This window comes from Larimichthys crocea, chromosome XXIII (assembly GCF_000972845.2).
Source record: "Larimichthys crocea isolate SSNF chromosome XXIII, L_crocea_2.0, whole genome shotgun sequence".
In the NCBI taxonomy this organism is placed as follows: Eukaryota; Metazoa; Chordata; class Actinopteri; family Sciaenidae; genus Larimichthys; species Larimichthys crocea.
This window is the reverse complement of record NC_040033.1, coordinates 14,557,381-14,576,409: the sequence shown is the minus strand read 5'-3', so window position 1 is coordinate 14,576,409 and position 19,029 is coordinate 14,557,381. Positions and strand designations below refer to the sequence as shown.

General features: G+C 39.0%; 1 protein-coding gene across 3 annotated transcripts in view; it reads right to left on the bottom strand.

The window, feature by feature from the left end:
- ofcc1 (orofacial cleft 1 candidate 1) overlaps nucleotides 1-19,029 on the bottom strand; it is an 87,852-nt gene that overhangs the window by 64,652 nt on the left and 4,171 nt on the right. For 2 of the 3 annotated variants that reach the window (XM_027274007.1, XM_027274008.1), the window contains exon 1: nucleotides 70-391. In XM_027274007.1, coding sequence (XP_027129808.1) covers nucleotides 70-364 — 295 coding nt within the window. In that variant the 5' untranslated portion in view covers nucleotides 365-391. Of the gene's footprint in view, nucleotides 1-69; nucleotides 392-2,552; nucleotides 2,637-3,280; nucleotides 3,386-6,774; nucleotides 6,955-7,326; nucleotides 7,394-11,980; nucleotides 12,058-14,588; nucleotides 14,721-19,029 lie in introns of those variants that run through there. The other variant, XM_027274009.1, reaches the window with a different exon arrangement.

The window sequence follows — 19,029 nt, the reverse complement described above, 5'->3', positions numbered from 1 at the left end:
ATAGTATAGTAATGTAATGCCGCTGCACATAAAAATCAAATATAAAAACAAATAAAAGCATAGCATTACTTTTTACAGTGCTCTCTGTGCCCATTACCATCCTCCCTGCTTCGAGTCCAGCCTCCTCTCCCAGCCCAGCACTAGCCCCAGCCTGGGTTTTGGCAATGGTATGGGCCTGGGAGGGCCCGGAGCCCGAGGCATCACCACCACCGTGGAGCAGCAGTCGCCGCTGAAGCACCGGATCACCCGCCTTCACCTCCAACACCTCCTCATCCCTGGAGGCTAGCAGCGTACCTGGAGAGTTACGCATCAGTGGGCATGCACAGACGTACACACACACACAGACACAGACACACACACACATATATACACATACTGATGGATGCGCATACTTACCACATCCAGAAACAGACACACACTCACCGAGATGAATTTGTATATACGTACTGCAGGTGGAAACAGTAGCTCACACAAACGCAATGTGAACATTCACAAAACCACAGTATCATATTCACACCCACTCTTAAAGCTTCTTTTTTTTTGTTTCTCAAATCCTGACCTTGACATGTTCATACTTAGACAGAACCTTATGGGTATTAATGGACCATATTTTGCTCATATGCTCCTAGCTGTTTATTCAAGCAATGGAAATATCTCATAACATCCAAAATCAAGTGAAAATTAGACAAAATGCATGACTGGAATTTTATTATGAAATCAACAACAGGAGTTTTCTAACTTGAGAGCAGATGTAGCGTAGGGTACATGAGATTGAACAGAGCTGTTTCTTTGCAACAAATCAAAGGAAGATGTATTATAAGTCTTTTAGTGGTTACAGTCTCTTAAGTGGCTGTGGCTTTAAGCTCATTTCAGGGAGGGAAAAGAGATTTTCTAGTGTTTTTACTCACCAACCTCATCAACAAACTGTGAAAAAAACAAGCCCATATTTTGAAAGAAAGTTTCTTCTGCATGATATACCAACTAGTTTGTAGTTCGTCACCTAGAATTCATTACTGAAAACACAGAAGCATCATCCACAGCAGCTAACCTGCTGGCTGTGTGTCTTTTCAGTTTTGCTTCATCGCCTCATTGGTAGGAAGCATGAGGTATTCTTTGAGCATCTGTGTATTCAACGTGTGCAGTCCAATATGTGTAACAGCCAATGCTTATCACTGCCTAATGCTTTTCACATAGAAGCTGATATCAATGCCGAACGCCTTACAGAGAACTAGATTGAATAGAATGCCAGTTCTGTGTTCTTTCATCTCCGAGCCAAAGCAATAGAATTTATCGAGATAAAAAGGAAGAACTGACGATCTTAGACAGACAGAAGGGATTTCTCCAGGAATTTTTGTATTTTTTTTTTTTTTCAGAGAAAATGTCTACAGCACTGGCCACTGTCCATTCCATTAATACTTTGCTTTATTCATGCTCTTTCTTGTGAAATGTGTATGGTGCTTTGTGGCAGACTGTAAAACCGAAGACAAAAGCCTGAGAACATAAAATGTCAGGATCAGTACTGACATAGACTGAGCCGGTTCTGCAACTGCAAAGAGGACTTGCGGCCTACACCGGTGGGAGGCATCCATACAACAACATAAGGTGATTGTCTTGAAGTCCATTGTAGCTTGGTGAAGTGCTTACTGGCAGTTACCGCAGTTGGACTCCAACAGTACAGAAGTAAGAGCTCACTCCCTCTCTTCCTCTCTCTCTTTGCTTCCCTGTGTCTCGCCTATTGCATGGAGGAACTGTTAATCCAAGATCCTCTTTACTTTTTCTGTGGGATTTCATGAACATTCCAAGACAATGGATGGGGCTGCTAATCTCAGTGGTACAGCTAAATCCAAGACAATGGCAAATAATACAAGCCAGCTAAATTCTACCGTGTTGAAGCGGGCCTAAACCCATCACTTGTGTGCTGGAATTACAAGGGAGATGTGCGTCATGTCAACAGGATCTGGTGCGACTGTCTTCACCCAGAACAATGCTAAGCTTAAACCACCTCAATGTTGCCTGGTTGGCTACATGTTTAAATGAAACTGAGCTAATGAGAAAAGGCACACCTACTGTGAGACAATGGCTGTGCTTGGAAAGCACTGACTACTAGTGAGGGTCCATTTCTAGTCTTATTCTTTGTTCTATGTTAGTGCTGCTTTCACTGCTAGTGAAAAATGTAGAGTCTTACTTTTGCCCGGGTTCTTTATGATTTCTCTGTCGGGAGCTTCTCCTAGAGACACTGTACCTAAAGACAGTAGTACTAGTTTTTATTAATATATCACCATGTAAATGAAAAGGCACAAGTGGTTCTAAAGTGTAAATCAATGAACCAATGAACTAGATCAGCCAACAGTTACACCTGCAACTAGATCTGCAACTATGCAACTATTCGAATCAGATATTTTTTAATGCATTTACAGAAAAGAAAATACAATCAGGACACGTTAATTTAATTTCTAACAATTCTGTGATCCTAGAAATGTCTGTATTCTAATTAGGGCCAACTGCTTTCAAATAACTAATGTAGAAGAGCATGGTAATATGAGGATACATACCAGGTAAATTCATGAAGGTATCCTCCTCATCCAGCAATGCAGCCATTCTTTGATACAGCCTGTTTTCATCAGCATCCAATATCGCTACATGTCAAAACAATTATAAAATAAGTACACCCTCAAAGGTACTGGAAAATTACATGCATTTGTGTGCTTCAAAATTACTTTCTACTTATCAGACAAGTCAATCTAAACCACATCTTAACATGCAAACCAGAGATATTAGCCGTGGCTGGAGAGGGGTGAAAATCAAGTGTATGCAGAGGGGTAATGAAATAGAAGCATTAACATGCCTGTTAGCCGGCCTGTCATCATGTGATGAGATTTGGTTTGGCGAATCCTTTGATATTACACGGCAGTGATATCCAAAAGATACAGGTGAAATGGCTTCTCCATTAATAGCCATGTTTCATTATAACATGCATATTACTTGGCTCCCAAGAGCTCGCTTTTAATAGGCCTACTTCAGGAGGGGGCTGCAAACTATTGATATGGCTCTGCGTGTGTCATATGACAGGGGAAAGAAAAAGCCACAGTGAAATGAAAACTGACCAATGATACGTGACCTTCGTCAATGACAGTGAGTTGGAAAGCCAATCTAGTGATGCCATCACTTGGTGTATTTACATAGACTGTCCTGTCGTCACAAATGGCGGCCTGCTACCAGTGATCTCTCTCACCTCACTTTAATGAACCGAGGAGAACTATTATGACAGAGAATGGCATACTTAATTCCAGCTCATCTTCAGTGCTGACCCCAGCCATCCCGCAATGCCTTGGGTCTGTCTGCTCTGCCGACAACGGGTCAAAGTAATTTTGGGCACGTTTATTTCCTGTGGAAAGTGCGAGAGGCGAGAGAATGAGAGAAAGAGGGGTTGGGGGTTGGTGGGAGGAGGGGGAGGGTGGCGGGGAAAGGAAAGAGGAGAGTTGTACAGGTTCAGGTTAGTGGTTATTAGAAGCACATGAAGCGAAATGTTAATTTTGAAACCCACACTGTCGAAGGGCAGCGGCTGCTACCAGATAAGGCAGAGCCAAGATGAGACAGGAGTACAGAGGCAGAAAGAGAGAAGTAGGAAAGAGTCTGCTGGGTTTCTCAGTGCACCTCTCCACGGCCCGCGGTGCTCTGGGGCCTAATTAGCATGCCGCAAAAGGTCACGGCAGGCAATCTCTTAAATACTACTGCCATATGTTTGCCATGTTCAAAAGGAACTAATGAGAAAGTCTACAAGCTCAAAAGTACCTGGAATTTCAAAGACAATACCTTCTAAATACTCCGAGGTCAGCGGCCTAAAGGACCGGGCAAGTTTGGAGGAGCAGATCCAAAGGAAAATAACCTGAGCCCATGTCTCATTGACTTCTTATTAGCAATCACTGACCTATGGGTATCAAGTCTGCTCCACAGAATTTATGGGAATCCAATGGCTCCGGGGTCTTTCTATTAAGGGTACACCCCACCAAGCAGCTTTCTTAACCCCAAATCATTCTCATTACAGGCCTTGAATATTTCACTCCAATCTAAATTGCATTACTTGTATTTCTCAGGTTGTGGGGCAAAAAAATGCATGGTGCATTAAATCATGTTATATATTCCACACAAGGATCGCCTTTATAGAAGTCTGAGGGTATCGGCGCTTGGACGCATAAAAATGTGGCTAAGTGTGTTTGCATAGGAGCACCACTGGCCCACTACCCAAAAAAGCTCACTGGGATTCTTTCGTGTTCGTATGAAATATCTGCACGAGGGTTTTCACACTCTGTCCTTACTCTAAGTTAAACAGTCTGTCTGAAATACATATTAAACGAGGAGCAGCCGTATGACTCCTCAACGGTGCCATAAATTGACTGTGAAATTCACATGTTAAATCCCTCTACATCGTTAAGAGAGAGTTTGAACAATTTCTCTGCAAATAGCTCTGAGGTTATGAAACCCTTTTTTCAAACACAAATTTGCATAATGGCAGTAGCTTCGTGGATCGCCTTTTGAATCATATCTGTGATTTACCTAAATAGTCTCGCTGTCCTCCAGTTCATCTCTCTAATGAAAATTTCAATTCTCTGTTCTTATATGCACAATATCAATAACTGGCATTTCTCCCCAGCCAGAGTTAATGTTAACAGAGAATGAGAGATAATGAAAGATTTTGGTCAAGGCGAAATAGAAGCATCACAAACATGGAACAATCTGCCTTTGTGATCTTCCAATAAAAGCACACGAATCACTGAACTGCATATTCACAATCCCTAATGAAAAAATGTTGCTTATTTTGTGATAGGGGTTTATAGTTTATATAAATCCTATATTCAGTGCAATGACCGCAATGAAAGGAAGTTCTAAACCTATGAAACACATAGCATGCGATATATATTATTCCCTTTGCATGTCAGTAAGTATATATGGACTAGATACAGCTCTGTTCATATAGTAACTGTGTAGATATTAAATGTAACACAGTTTCCTAAGTTCTAGATCTAGAAACTTCCATATGGTTAAGTTCATTTTATATGCTTTAAGGGTATGGCAAGTGGCCTAATTTGCATTTCCAATTAATAGAACAAAAAGTAAGACAGAAAAATCATCAACTTAACTCATCTCTAATCATCAGCATGCCAATGTGTTCCAAAAAAGTGTTTTTACTGGTATACTAAGAGACATTAGATATTTTAGTCTCAGTAAAAAACTAAACTAAATTAGAGATCTTTTTTTTTTTTTTATTCATTGAACAGAATTTCTTCGTTAAATTGGATTTTTGTGAAGGAACATAATGTATGGAGAGATCGTTGTTGTGTGTAAAACAATAGAACATATTGTCTCCTCTATATAGCAGAATATAGAAGTGAAATGATGTGTGTGATGAGCTAATAATAGTTTTGTTGTGTTTTCATCCAAATGTTGCACTTTTAAAAAGTTACATATCAGCTACTGTCAACATGCAACCCTATGTAAGACAACATAATGGTGTGTTGTAACATCATTTCATGAACAGGTTTAAATGTATTTTTACTTTTTTGAGCCGAGTCATGTTATCTTAGATGGTAACAAATCACTGCAATGCTACATTCCCATGTAAGCAAAGCATAATACTGACCCTTTTCTATTAAAGTGTTTTATAAAGAATTGAAACTGCCCAAAAACATGTAAATATAAATAAACATATAGAAAATAGTTCAGTATCACTTTTCTGAAATAAAAAGACTGGACGGGACTTTTTAACAATCAGAAAATCCATCATTTATCGTCAGTCCACATAAAGGAGTGAAGAATTAAAAATACAGTCCTATTATATAATTCCAGTATTACTCTCAGCAACTACAGTAACAGTAAAAAGCTAAAGCATGTCTCCTCAAACCAAGGAAACATGCATCAGTCTTGGATTTCTGATGTGATCAAGGAAAAAAGAGACTTTCACTGTCAGTTATATCTGCAATTTGACCTTAACTATGGACAGCATCCATGTTTTCATTATTTTCAACGCTGAAATAAATGTAATATAAATGAAATGAAAAGGTTTTATTCACTATTTGTTGTATCAGATGTTAATGGTCTAACTTACTTGACCTGATGGAAAATATTTTTGTCTGTATGCTGGCCACTGCCACACACCATACTAAAGTGTTGCAATCCTACCTCTTGTGCATAAATCATCATGACAATAATTGATAATAATTACTAGCCATGCATAGCAAAAACAAAATAAACCACATTAAATCAAGAATCTAACATGTGACTCATCCCTGAGAAAACTGGCACGTTCGCAACCTTGAACGCATCCTAATTTACCATCCCATTCCTCAAGAGTTCTCCCTGACATACTGAATTATAAGGGGGCATATTTGTATGCCTGATTGGCCTTAAGCCGTGTTTCGGGGGCGTTGTGAGTACACCACACAGACAGCGGATCGGCTTGGTAGCGTAGTAGCGTATGTAAATGCACTCTCCTATGACTCCAGCCCACCACAAGGCATGTAGCCGAGAGTGGGAGTCAAGGCTGATTGTGTCGAGGGTACTTCTAGATAGAGATAGAACACCCACTACTGTAGCGTTTTCCAGCGGAGGAAGAAGTTATACGAGGGTTGCTTGTTAGGACACGCTTGCTTTGGAATGCAGCGACCAAGGGCCCCCCGAATGAAGAGAGAGAGAGAGAGACAGAGAGAGAGAGAAAGGTTAGATCAGGAACACATCTACTGTCAACAAATTTGAGGCTAATGGAGAATGAAGCTTCACCTCTTTCTTTGGAAGAGGCTTGCAGCTCCATTTTTTTTTGGTGAGCTGCAAGGGTGCTATCTGGGCTGTCACCTCGAATTTCTCTCTCAAGCCAAACCGGAGGATCGGAAAGCTCGGTGCTTCCTCCTCCATCGAAGGCTGGGTTTTCTATGCCTTCCAGAGCAGCTCTCTCCTCTCTCCCTGACAAAATAAGTAGAAACATAAATATAAATACAAACACTGACATGAAGGCAATACAACAGTTAGGTCAAAGCAACTCGTAAAAAAAACAAAGCATATTTAATGACAACACATTTTCTTTTTCTATTTGTGATTTCTCTGCCCCAAAATGTTCAAGCGCATCCTCCTCGAATGACACTAAAACACAATTAGGTTTAAATTAAATCAGAATCTTGCAAAGGAGGAGAAAAAAAGAGAAGAAGAAATGATTAAAATAATTACAAATTGCGCCCTGACAAGCAAGAGCAAAATTTAGCCCAAAGCCATTTGTCTGTAATTAGTTAATTAATCCTTACACAAATTATGAGCAATAACTCATCAAGCAGGACTCACCCATCAGAAATTCAGCCGACTTGGATTTCTTCTGCTTAGGTTGCTGCAGAGCCTTCTGCTGTAACTTCTGGAGGGAAATTGTTAAATGAATAAATTAGCTGCAGAATGAAGATCATCATTTATGATCCGCAACTAACGCAGTATTTTAAATATGGGACGACACTAAAATGTCATTTAATTTACATCGCCGCTAAAGGGGTCAAGCACTAATTGAACAACAGGAGTGGAAAAGAATTTAATCATAAATAGATAAGAAAAGTTGACATGAATGTGTAATGAAGGTCACATTAAAATACTTCCTTCCTTGTTTCTAAAATGAATGAGCAACAACACTCTCTCCTGGAAAATTATGAATTTTTACATAGGGTGCATGAGAGTACACACACTTAGTGTGCAAATGAGTATGGAAATCCAGGCACACTTCTCATAATTTCAATTCACATGAACTCAACCTACAAAAACAGAGAGAGGTGTATTTTGTATTGCATTTTTGAATATTCAATATAGTCATTTCAATACAGGAATCATGCATAAAGCAATGATAAATATAACTATGATTGAAATGTAATGTGTGTATGTATGTATGTATGTATGTATGTATGTATGTATGTATGTATGTATGTATGTATGTATGTATGTATGTATGTATGTATGTATGTATGTATGTATGCATGCATGTATGTATGTATGTATGTCTATTGCTAAGTCAACACTATTTTGACTAGTGCTGTAGGTGGTCTAAATGGCATGGCACGGCATGGCATGGCATGGAAAAAAAATGAGGAATGTATGAAAGAAAGTAGGGGTTCCTTTGAAATCAAGAGTATGTGGAACAAACTCTTCAGTCCCACATTTCTCTCATTTCTGCGGACAAGCAGAACAATAAGAAAGCTGAGGTAAAAGGCATAAGTAGTTGTTTTCGTTATGGATATGTTTACATAAGAATGCACCATATAAAGGAGCTCCATTGCTCAAAGCGTATGGAGCTTTTTAAGCATCATTTTATGCAGATTTCAATGATGAACTGTGCTCATGCCCATGAACAGCATGTATTTGTATACAATATTTAATTTCAAAGGCAAAATCAAGGGGCAGAATGAGTGGGGGGCTTATTTCAACTCTGAATGACAGAGCAATTAAAATAGAGAAGGACTACTTCCAGACCAATCTGGTAAGAGGAGTTTTTGTAAATCTGTTTTTACATTCAACAAGCCCTACAGCAAGACATTCATTTATACCACTGAGATTAATGCTTATCTAATTGTAACTTATTTAAAAACCATTTTCTTTTCGACTGGGTACCAATCAGTTTTTCTGAGTTTCACATACTGTGGAGTATGAGACTGGCAGATTTTGGCATAAGCGGTGGCTGTCTCCCTGTGTTTTCTTGTGTTCCCTTATTTTCAACTCTTTAGACACTTCTCACACCTTTCTGCAAGACAAATACTGTTTGGTTGCATATGCAAATTGGGAGACAATTATGGGAAAATTAATCAGGTAATTTTACTAATAAAAAAAAATGCGCGCAATCACCATTTGCTTTGTATTACACCAGGCCAGTGTAACCATATTGTGTTGTAAACTAAAGCAGACATTTAAATAAGCTACACGACTTTGCATTCATTATATGGTATTAAAATTTTGATCGTTATTGGAACCTCACAGCCAATTCTGAGACCTTAATGAATAAATTGAAAATAATTGACCTCTATAGTAAATTCTATTTTGACTTCATACTGCAAAATTGTTGTTCATTTAACGACACATACTGTGAAAGTTATTGTTGGAATGGATGTTTTTTCTTGCTAAAGTAATTAATCATCATATTAGAATAATGATGGAGGATAAAGCTCTTTATTTCACAAATTATTGTTTTTGCCTTAAGGGCTAAAGGCACTTCAGAGGGATGAGCAAAAATCAAAGGAGAAATCACATTAAGTTTTATCTTAGGCTATACAAATGCATTTTGTTTATCACCGTAATTACTGCACAGAATAATCTAGAATATCATCATGTACAATGTATCGCCAGTTATAAAATTTCAAGATTACTGGAGAGTTTTTTCTTTAAAAGTTCTTTATAGCCCTTTTATTCTTTTCCTTGTGTTATTCTCATTCCATATTATATTAGCTCTCCTCTGGGCACAGTTTTGTTTTGGTCTCGCTTCCTACAGTACCCATGTTTCTCACTATGCAAAGTAAATTAGCTCCATGTCCTGCAAATGTCAATAAGTCCTCTGATGAATGTATTCTTTTCTTGAGTTCAGTTAGAGCGGGATAAAAACCAGAGGAAACACACAAGGGAAAGTACACAGAAGGAGTACAGTACATACACCGCAGGCCTAAAGCTTTGGGTCATTGTCACTAAAGATCTAATCCACACAGCACCATGTGAGTCTCTCTGTCTAGAGAGCTAAGAGAAAAGCCTGGTTCTCATCTTGCTCCCTAGACCCCACTGACATTGACAGCATGTTCCTTGTAATACAAGGACTGTTGTTTAATGTGCCATAACCGGATGGAACATGCAGATGTTGCATTTCTAAAACGATAAACAACAATTCAATCCTGAGGAAAGAAAGTATCAGAGGTTCATGAGATGAAGTGGATTTTAGAGACAGGAATGGCTGTTCAATATGACTTCAATAAGAATGGTGATGGCAGAAGTGTAAACTGTCCCAGAGCAGGCTAAAATTTCTTAGATTTTTATTTTTTTTGTCACATTGCACATAAATGTGTTACAATTATGGCGCTGCATCAAACTCACATGCCAAGAAATGTGTGTATATAACAACATACAAAGCAATAGCCCCTGAGTACATTCACTTGTCATCTGGAGGCATCCGCACATGCCCCCTTAAACCGTCTCGCTTCCCTCATTTTACTGTGATGCACACAAATTGCTTACTTTGCAGTCAACATGAGAAAAAAAAGATCATTTATAACTGGTGACAAAAATCCATGACTTCTTTTTGTTTCCTTTCTTTTCTTTAAGAAAAAATGTGATTGTTGTCAGAAGGAATTGAGCACAACAATGCCTTGTTCAGTTCTTGTTGCATTCAAAGGCATAGCTAGAAGGGCTTGGGGAAGACCGCTTGCTGCTAGGGGCTGGTGGGCACAGACCAGCTAGAAAGTGAATTTTGCATACTGTACGGATCATCGCCCAGTTCAGCCCAGTCACATTGAATCTGCCATCAACCAATTGTGCTTCATGAAACCGTCAACCCTCATTTACGTCTGCCTGTTTTCTTCCCCACGCAGCTGTAAACAAGGCCCCAGCTTTGAGCTGTCTTCCTCTGTCCCTGTGTGCGCTGCTTGCCAGGGGAGCATAGACAGCAAAACCTCGGCTTCACAGAGCTACTTAAAGCTACCATTTCCAGACAAGCACCCCGTGCGTTAGGCATAGAAGTCAAGGACAAGAGTGTTTCCAGAAATTACAAGTTTTAAGAGCTTACACAGAGAACCCTGCACATGTTAAGTGTCTTCCTTGACGTTTAGTTTGTGCCTAAAAATCCATAATATTAGGTTTGTGTTTGTTCTCAGGCTATTCTGCCAGTTGGTTCCTTGAATGTAAGTGAATGTGAATAAATTATCTTGTCTTCGTATAAATATATATGTGAATATGTGTCATAGTACAAGTACAAACAAAATGAAAAGCTATAATAAAGATGAGACTGAATGCCTTGCTTAATCAATAGAGACTGTGTTTTCATGTTTGCAAAGTCTCTTTTTATCTATCTGCATAATAAATATTGCCATAATAAAAGTAAAGTAGAATGAAAACATTTTTAATCACTAAAGATAAGGTTAGCATTTTGTTTCAAAGGCATACAAACCAATTCTACCCTTAAAATGTGAAACAGTCTTAAATTAAGGAGCAGTCTTATATGTGCACAGTAATTGTGACCCACCAAACAGTTTCTTATTAAACAACAACCGCGTCAGTTGGTGTAGACAGAAAACATAATTAGTATTCAAGCTTAATTAATCTACGCTGGCCCCCTTTAAGTGAATTAGTCAATTATTTATGCATGTGTGCTCCTTTGATGCTAACAGATTATGTATGTTGCTGGAAAAAAACCTTGAAAAATGACTTTGAAAACTTTCCACCATGAAATGTCACTACAAGCTTCTGCACTGACTTAGAAATGTCAGTGAAGCCCATGAATAGTGAATGATTCTGAAAAAAAAAAGAAAAAAGAAATCTTCCGAGACTAAACTGCCAAACTTCTACAAATGTTAATTATTGCCAAATCATCATGCCAGATATTTTAGCGCCAGTCAAGGAAAACATTGCAATTCATTGTCTGAAATCCAGAGCAAAAGACAAAATAAATCAGCCAAATATGTACTTTTTGTGTGCCCTAATCCGTGGAATGGAAATCTAACACAGGTCGGATCAAGGTCTTTCCTAGGATCATGGGAACTCCTTGGGATTTTCAAGAGCCTTTTTGTTTTTACCCTTGAGAACCAGGCGCTGGCCTCTGCACCCCTCAATCCCCCATTGAGAACCCAGAGGCAGCGCAGAGGAATGCTAAATGTCAATGGTCAGACTGCACCAGCACCTTTGGAGAGAGAGAGATGGAGGTACAGGGCCTGACCTCTTTGTGTTCAGCTACGTTGCTGTGAGGGGGGGCGAGAAGTGAAACTGTACTCACGCTGCTGAAGGTGTCCATCTCAACAAACTGCAAAAGATCATCACGGGCTGACCCTGATCTCTGAACAATGGCAAGACCTGCAAAACAGAATGTGTGAAAATACGGTGAGAAATACATAAGATAAATCTAAAGTTATACGGCTCCTAAGAATCTAAACCGCATGTGAAAAGAATCTGTTATTGACTTCAAACTAAACCTTTAAATTTACTTCATAATTCAAAGTTTGTTGATGCTACTAGAGCTCTTTTAATCGTTTACTTTGCAGCACAAATTTCTTCATTCCATGCAGCGTTACACGATCTCTCTCCTTCTTTTGTGTTCTGTTATCACTGTAATGCATCTCCGAGAAAAAGGTCCATAAACACCATTTATTATCACAGATAAATTATTTGCCCTGATTATTCAAATAGTTTATTCATTTACATCTGATACAATATCATTTGGTATTTTTATCGTCTTTTCCTATGGTAATTCACATGGCTCGCACAAGTTTCTGCTGAAATAGCAAAACAAACCCCAGGCAAAATGTGAAAGATTATCCCATACCATGCGAGCTAGGATGAAATGCTATACTTTTTCACACTGAACACTGCTCCACTGGGTGTGATTGAAAAACATGTAAAGCTATTGAATCTGTGGTTTGTATATGTGAGGGAAAATGAGTGTTGTAACAAGTGGGCCAGTGTTTTTGTAATTGTTTCAAATTACACTCTGCGTAATAACTCAGTGAAAGCAGAGCCAGTGTGCGGTCCGTACACATTAACTAGGCAAAGACCACAGGATATCCATGCACCTTATCATCACCGACAAAAGAAAAAAACTTGATTGTGTAAACAACTGTGGAGACTAAAACTCTTTAGCTATATTTCCAGCTGTGTCTATTTGTGTCGAATGGCACTTATCACCAGCTACACAAAAGAAGGATAATACTTTTAGATGGAGAGGTGCTTTGCAGCATTTCCTTTACATGTGTATTTTATTGAATTAAAGACACCCTAACGTTCCTGTTTTTAATTTGCCGAACTGTTTTTCCAGGTTACTAATAGAGCTGTGTGTGCATGTGTGTGTGCGTGTGTGTGTGTGGATGTTTTATACAGGCTGTAAAATTGTGATGCTGTGAGAAAAATAACTACATTAGTTGTTAAAACTCAACGCCCTCTGCCAAATACTGGCTCCTTAACCAATGAGACTGCCAGCACTATTGTTAACTACATGACTGACTCACATTTCTGCTTGAGGTTCAGGCTTTCTGTCAAAAGTCATATATGAATATATTACAGTATGTGCAATGAAGCCCTAAAATCCTGCAGAGTATGATGTACTTACTGGATTAAGTTAGTATCAGTCCAAAAAGATCATATATGAGTTCACGGCTGTGTTAAATTATCTCATGGGCTTACTGAAAAATACACCCATGAAAAATGTACTTCTAACATCAGCCCGCATGCAGCTACATGTTCTATACAAGGTTTCCTTGTAAATTTATATTTATTTTTGACACAGCAGTGCGTCCTGGTTTGATCACAGCAACATGTCGGGAATAAGCAGCTCTGGTCAGAGTTTAACCACAGAAAGACAAAACTGCTGTCAATTGATTTGAATTCCTGAGCTGAAATATCTCAACGTTTAAAGATGTCATGACTCCGTGGCTCTTTCTGGACCTTCTTTCTGCACAAGCCAGTGTTCTAAGGTTTGCAAAATTTCGTCTAATGCCTCCTTTAATAAATAACTTCTTGGCCTTTTGTCAGACCCCCAAAGTCCTCTGACCTTTTAAGCTTTACACTTTGTATAGTTTGCATAAATTAAACAATGAGTATAATAAAAGAGGAAGTTGTTATTTATTGGGTGCAAACACAGCATGAGCCAAAATAACTGACACAAAAGTTATACTGAAAGCATGTACATGTCCTCTAAAATGACATGATGCAACCCTTTACTCCATCTCCCCTATCCTGCCCTGGGAATGACCATCTCCTCTGTCATCTAGTCAGCTAAGCTCAATCAACCCTTAATCCACAATGACAGTGGGGTCTGTGTTGCACTACACAAGGCACTTCCCCTTTTCTATGGCATAGTGCGACCTGAAATCTTCGCCTGACATTCTTTTTCCTTTCCATGAACATGTAATTCAATAGTCACCAAGGGACAGGGCACCCGTGCACCAAAGAATATTTTATTTGCTTGTGGACAGAGGCCTTTTCTTAGCGTCGGACAACAGCCAGTCTCCCTCAAGACATAGACTTGACACAGCTGACAATAAGAGAAGAAAAAGGGCAGATTTGTTGTTCCTCGCTCGGCATTGGAGACGTTTTGCATGCATATTTGCTATAAATGTACTCTTTGCACTTTAAAGTGCACTTACAAAGACATCAACAGTGGAGTCAATTCATGCAAGTTTTGTTCATGGGAATCATGGGTACATGAGTTTTGTCAAAGTACTCTTCCTCAGGTAAATTTCAAGCAGGTAATGCCTTTCTAAGTACACTTGTACACACCAATGTCATCTGATCTTACTGGATTATAAAGCAAATCTGTTGCAAATAACTAGCACATTATATTAGTAACTGTATACATGCATATTGTTTTTTAGGATTAAGAGGAATGTTACCTTGTGAGGCCCGGATTCTTCCACTTCATGGTCAGCTACACCTCAGTCGTCAAGGTGATGATGACGCGGCCCCTAACAACACACACATGTACACATAGTCTCAGGTGACCTCCTCGTGTTCACTTTCACTGACTGAAACAAAAGTACAGGAGAAAGTCTGAATTAAATTATACACCTGAAATATATAAAATACAATAGATCTCAGGTTTCTACCTGACAGTCTGTTAGCATACGCCGTATGTTATAAATCAAGTTAAACAAAAGGAAACACAGTACTTGGGAAATAGGTAGGAACTCTCTTTGTGTTATTTATTTATTTAGGAAAGGAGAGATATACGACACAGTTTAATGCATGCCATTACCAAAACTGTAACCGTTGAGTTGTGCCAAGATAAAGTTTCATCTGTTTGACACTCTCACGTACCAGATGGCATCACTGTTTGTGTTCTAAATGATGTTTCATTATTAATGGGGAGTGTGGCATGGTGCTCCTTCAAAGAGATGTTCATTTATTGTTTCACCAGAGCCAAACATATCACAGGCTGCTTTATCACCTTTCAGTGCCGATAACAATGAACTCTCCCCAAACTGAAGGTAAAGTACTCACGCTGCTTTGTAAACATCCATTATGTATATGACAATTCACACAAAAGTTCCCCTGCATTCATTATTTAGAGGGGACTGCAGACAAACGTATTTCTCAGCCAAAGACAACCCAGCAAGCTTTCCAGCTGCTGTGAAGAATAGGTTAAAAAAAAAAAAAAAACGCCTAGCGGATTAGCCTGCTCACGTTAGGCATAAGGCATATTAACACTGATGTCCCCTTTAGAACAGATCGTGAACTGCTAATGTTTTCCTTAGAACAAGCAGTCAGACTGGGCTTTATTTATGACTCCAAAGCCATCAGGCCATTGGTGGCCTTTTCAACTGAGGAAGAGAGATTGTTCATAGGTAATAACAATGAATCGTCCTCATCTGTTTTGTTTTATATGAAGTTAATGATTGGTGCTGTGAACTCTGTTCCGTCCATTCAAGTGACCCATATTACAATATCATTATCCCACAATACTCAAAACAATCAGAAGTTAACAAGGCACAGTAATACATCATTAATGCACATTTTGATCAATACCGTGCATGCAAAGAGGTCTTTACAGCATTACAAACTGCTGGGATCTTTTTTTTTTTTGCTCATTAAGCTGGTTAAATGTGATCTAAATAAGATGCCCACCGTTTTGGACCTCCCATTACCTGGCTAAGCTGTCGTTGATCGTTTATGCGATTAAATATAGACCTAAATCTCCATCTTATCCAATTAATTCTCTGTGCAGGCATGAGAGTGGCTAATGATGTTATCTTTCCTAATTAACCTGTATAGGGATTCAACTGCAGGACAGGGGATTGTTCATCCTTCATCCAAGTGTTCATTATTATCATTACAATCATTATCATAAAGGGGCTAACTTATGATGTTGGCCATTCCATCACCATTAATCTAGATTGAGTCCTTTTTTTTTTTTTTTTTTGGGGGGGGGGGGGGGGGGTCCTTTGGGGTCATTTTTAATTATCAGTCAAAGAAAGGGAATTCTAGTAAAGCTGAGTAAGTTCAGTTGTGGTCACAGCAATCACTGGAATCCCATGAGACCACATTACATGAATGTGATTTGACTAGTTATGACTGAGGGGACATTTCTGATTTTGCTGTGTTTAGGGCCCCTGCACCCTGCAAAACTCTCCCCACAGTTTTCTGTCAGCTTTCCCACTGAATGTCGGCTTCAACCTATTAACACAGCAGACTTGGAGCAGATCAATAGCCCTCATTGGGCCATGTGTCATTAGTTAATCGGATATTGATGAGGGTATTGACACGCACCTAATTAATCTCAGGCCCAGTGCCGGCTTTCATATGTTTCCCTTATTATGCACTTCATCTTAGTCCTTATACAATCAGCAGGCTGCCGCGTCCTGTTTGACAGTGAGTAAAAGTTAGCTGTCAAGTCTCACTCTTGTATTATAAGTTTTCTTCTTTTTTTGCTGTTTTTAAACTGTTACGTACTGCAGCAGCAGCACAGGAAAATATTTTCAATATTTTTATTTCTAACTTTCGATAATAAAATGCTATTGCACAAACCAACAGATGCATATGGTGTAATTAGACATTTCTGCACTTACAATAAGTAAAACAATGCTTTCGTTTCCTGGCACCAATACAAATAAATCAACATTTTAAAACGTTTTTGTATTTAATACAAATTACAGAATTGAGTGTTTACAGTTTTTTTCTAATGTCCATATTTACTTTGATGCACTGACCCTCTTATGGCTTAAAGTGTGTATGTAAGTGCAGGCATGTAACCTTGTGTCCATGTATATGATATTAAATGTGTGCACCTGCATGTTTGTGTGTGTGTGTGTTGGCGCGTACAGGCTGATCAATAGTGCTGCGAATTAGCGCGCTGCTGTACAGATGAGAGAGCACCTGAAGGTGACCCTGACTACTGGCATCACCACAGGGCTCCAATAAGCTGCTCCTCAACCGCTGCTCTGCAAACCACAAATCTCCAACTTTTCGCCTGCTGCTGTTGGTTTGATTATTGTTTATAGATACAGCGGAGAATTAAAGTATGGCCTGCAGGCAGCATAATTATTTACAGCTGAAAACTCATATCATTACCAGCATGCTCCTAATTGCCAGAAGTAATATCAATGTTAGTTGATTAAGTGTATTTTTTTCATCTTCACTCTCCATAATGTGCAGAGATTGTTTTCCCTCAGCATATGGGGTGACGGTTTATCTCAATACAGCTGTTCATCTGGCTTGACTTCTATTTTTTTTTTCTCTGTTTTTTTTCTCACTGTTCATTCCAAAATACAATATCGCAGTATCTTCAGAGGGTAGCGATCGATTGCTCCACTTTTTGTAGTTTGCTCACAAGGTCAAAGAAAACACAGGAGATTCATCCTTCATTGCTCAAAAATAATTTATCTCTGTAAAGATTTTCCCTAAATAGATACACATGTGACTCACAGGGGCAATAGCAGACTTTTTGACTCAAGGTGATGTGAGAGCTAAAGAGAAAGGCCAGTGGACTGTAAAGCTACCTTTAATTCATAATCAAATGATTAATTAAAACAAATGTTTATTTGGCCTGGACCTCCCTCCCTCTGCTATGAACATGTCAAAATATTTCATCCTGTATTTAAGGCGGCAAGAAAGATGAGGCTATTAATAACACCGCCTGTGAAGGGGAAAATACATAAACCTTGAAGGCTACTTTATTATTCACATGTAGATTACTCAAACATGAATGTGGCGCTGCAGCACTAGAAACCTATTTCTTGGACCTGAGCACAGAAATCTCCAGAGTTCACTGTGAGTATATGTTAAATTTTAAAATTCAATTTTCGAAAGGGCAAAGGTCAAATAGTTCTTACAGTCACAAGTCATCTGTTTTATATATATACAGTCGGAACACCTTCAAGCTTGCACACTATGTTTATCACATCATTAAAACTACTGCTGATGACAACATCAGATGTGTTGCTTCTGTTTACACATGCGACAAACTAAAATGGGACACACCATGTATGTGTGTTTGGAAACGCTCAGGCATAAAACTACTGTGCGTACTTGTCAACAAGCGCTGTTGTTTCCGGATTCTGGTTTCCAATCACAAGTCAATGTGTCATTTAGTTAGACGTTTTGGTTCTTAGTTTCTAAAGTTACATCTACTGTACTTGTCTTGCTTTGACCACAGAGTTCATGCAGCCTCATAAGTGTGGGAGTAAGTGACAATTTTTGAAATTTTTTTTAATATGTGAAGCCTCAACTTTGCATCAGTCAAACTTGGGAGCAGATGCTGCGGAAGTAGGCTCGCCTCGCATGATACAGCATCAGTAATACATAGAGGAAAAGTCATAGAAGACAGTACTTTTACATTTCCCATCATTTCCTTTGAATGCATCATATCTTGCGAGGAGAAAAACTGATATGGCCCCAAAAGATTGTGTCTAGTTACAAATCACAGGAATCCATCTCATGTTTCTGTGGAGTTAAAACTGTGCAGAGGAGTGGAATAATTGTTAAAAGGGCAATGCAAATAGTGATTAAAAGTGGGCCTAGGGTCATCATTAGGGCATGATCTTGGAGAAATTGAGAGCGAGTAGGGGGGTGGGGGTGCTTGAGACTTGCTGACCAACGAGGGGCATCTTGCATGTAACTGAGTCCTCTATGACAAGGATTTATTATGCGCCCCGTGACAGGCAGTGAATCTGCGCCTTTGATGAGCACACTGACTGCGAGTTCACGCATAAAACGCTTGAGGAAATTAGACAATTGTCGGAATGAAGCTTGCTATAAATACGTATTCTTTCTTCCTTTGTCATTCAGTCGGAGATGCAGTGATGTCATTGCACATTAAAGGTCTTGTGATCTCTTTAA